We start from the raw sequence: 2,644 nt of genomic DNA, 5'->3' as shown, positions 1-2,644 counted from the left end.
TGAAGGTTCTCTACGCCAGCGAGCAAGATTTGTGTTGGATTGGGCAGTGGGGTGAGGCCTGAGCTCGCTGTTCCATTATCTGATCTGGCTTGAGTTGTAACAGTAGGGTTATAGGAGGCAAAGAAATTTTTGCTGTGGGTATGGTTCTTGAGGTGTGCCCAGGATCCTGCGTTGACACCGTTGATGCGGGATTTGAGTAGAATTTGGTGGCAACGACGGTTGAATACTCCCTGACACGGCTTCTGATACTTGCTTATCCATGGTGTATTTAGATTATCAACGATTGACGACCACAATGCCCCACGGTAGGCACCAAACTGTTTAGGTGATTTTTACCAAGTTAATTGTATTAGGTCAATGCGGTCGTACTCGTTGGTTGCTTGATTTGATCGTTTGTATTTGATATTTTAATTAGGAAATAAAGCACGAAATATAAATTGACACGTAAGATTTGGTGACGCGGAAAATCCAATGTGGGAACAACCGCGGGAGGGGCGGTACCCTGCCAAATATTGCACTATCTTTAAATGGGAGGATGAATACAATTGATGCGTAATGTAAATCTTGCTAGCACTTCCATAATAACTCTTTCCATATCTCACTATCTCCCTCAATTCTCCTTGATCTTCGTGACTTATCTTTCCTAAACACGGATGCTTCCTTCAGTGGGCTTTGACCTCCTTCTATACGCGCCTGCTGGCCCATTACCCCTTTCAGCGCCCTTGCTCCCAATCGTGGGCTCCCCTTCTTCCACTCCTTCCTTTATGATCCATTACTTACTAAGTGGGCTTTCCTTATTGTGTGAATTTTAACCCAAACACTAGCCGTTGGAATCTTTGTATAAAATTAGAGCATCCTGCAACATTCTATAGAAGCTTATCACCAAATAAACACACTCAACCCACCAAAATAAACAATTAATATGTCTCATACAAGCATATCTCCAAATAATGGAATTCAAGTGGAAAACAAAATTTGTCCAAGATGCAATATAAGATCTCAATTAAGAACTTCTGGACCTACTCCGGCAAACCCATTCAAGTTGTACCATAAATGTGATTCTTGTGGATGGTTCCAATGGTACAAAGTTAAAAGTGAAGCAACAAACAATTATAGGGCAATGGGCGAAGTTGAACAAGTATTAAACCAACAGTTGGAGAAGATCGCACAAGATATGAAGACAAGCATAAAGGAGCAAGAGAAGATAATTCAAGAGATGTCAAAATTTCTTAACTTTAGCATCAAAGTTGCATTAATCATGTACATGTTTTTATTATTTGTTGTACTAAAAGATAACAAATAAAGAGAATGTAGGATCAACAACATGTACTAGTTAGATGTGATGATTTATATATCAAAATATTGCTTCTTCATAATCACTTGAGTTTACATCATGATTGTTCAATGTTTTTCTATCATCTTACTTATTTCAGCCCAAACTAGCAATTGTCTTAGCAAAAAGTTACCCATCAGAATATGCCCCCAAAATATGGACTGACTCTAACTTCTAAAAGATGAACTGAAATTCAAAATATAAACTTAAAACTAAAACATAGTCACTAACTATAACATACCAAACTAAGGATGGCTTGATGAAGCTCCATCATTTCTTGTTCTTTTACGACCTCATCCACTTGTTGGAGCAACACCTCCAATAGCTTCACTAGAAGCAGCAGCAGCCTTCTTTTGTTTTGCCATGGGACCTCCTTGACATGACCTTGCATTATGACCAGATGTCTTACAAATAGAACAAGTAATGGTAGTTGCTCTCTTGCCTTTCCTTTTCTTTGGATCATCAGGCTTTCTTTTCCTTTGTTTTGTTGGTTTTCCTATTCCCCTCTCTTGGACTGGTGGTAAAATTTCAGGAAATTGAAATCTTGGCCAATGGTCCTTATCTGGTAATGGATGCATATGATCTAAATAAGTCAGCCTATAGCATTGACCAGTGTAATAACCATGCAAATAATGGACTGGTTCTTCCCTGTTAGCATATATAGCTCTACAAGCATGCTTACAAGGAATTGTTGTGATTTGCCATTCTCCACACAAACATGTACCAGTTAAGAGGTTTACAGGAAACCTTGAGCCACCTTCATACACCTCAAATTCACCATTACCTCCTCTAATTGCCCCATAAATTCTAGAGTGTGCACAATTTGTCTCAAGTATACCAGCAGCATATGGGGTTGGACCATTCATTTCCACCTTCTCACTCAAGTCTTTCCTTTCAGCAAATTTTTCCATGAAGTTTGTTCTTATCCCTTCCATTAGGTCCAGTATTGGTTTCTCCCTCAAATCATTGATCAGAGCATTGAATGATTCCACAAAGTTAGATGTATTGTGGTCACAGGCAACCTCTGGATCAAATTGGTGCTTGGACCATTGTTGTGGCACATTTAACAAGTACCCTACAGCTGCTGGTGACATACTTCCCATCTTGTCCAACATCTTATTATGCACATAAAAAGATGTTGCATTGGCTGTAGTCCAAAATAGATGATGATACAAAGGCCCAGGAAATTTTTCTTTGAAATTTGAGTACAAGTGTTGTGCACAAATCCTCCTTGTAGCTTGAGGGAACTCTTTCTCTAATACTTTCTCAACACCCTTCATTTTGTCACTGATGAATGTCCAATCCCATTTG

General features: G+C 39.1%; 1 protein-coding gene across 1 annotated transcript; it reads right to left on the bottom strand.

Annotated features, from left to right (window-relative positions):
- Positions 1-1,626: 1,626 nt before the first annotated feature.
- LOC141628717 (uncharacterized) lies at positions 1,627-2,613 on the bottom strand. The gene has a single exon (XM_074441817.1). The coding sequence runs from the start codon at positions 2,611-2,613 to the stop codon at positions 1,627-1,629; it is 987 nt and encodes a 328-aa protein (XP_074297918.1).
- Between the last annotated feature and the right edge of the window lie 31 nt (positions 2,614-2,644).

This window comes from Silene latifolia, chromosome Y (genome assembly GCF_048544455.1).
Source record: "Silene latifolia isolate original U9 population chromosome Y, ASM4854445v1, whole genome shotgun sequence".
NCBI lineage: Eukaryota > Viridiplantae > Streptophyta > Magnoliopsida > Caryophyllales > Caryophyllaceae > Silene > Silene latifolia.
Note: the sequence above shows the minus strand (reverse complement) of the source record. Positions and strands in the feature narration are given on the sequence as shown.

Bases quoted from the DNA above. Each gene is read 5' to 3' on its own strand.
- LOC141628717 (XM_074441817.1), bottom strand. From the start codon at position 2,613: ATGAAGGGTGTTGAGAAAGTATTAGAGAAAGAGTTCCCTCAAGCTACA.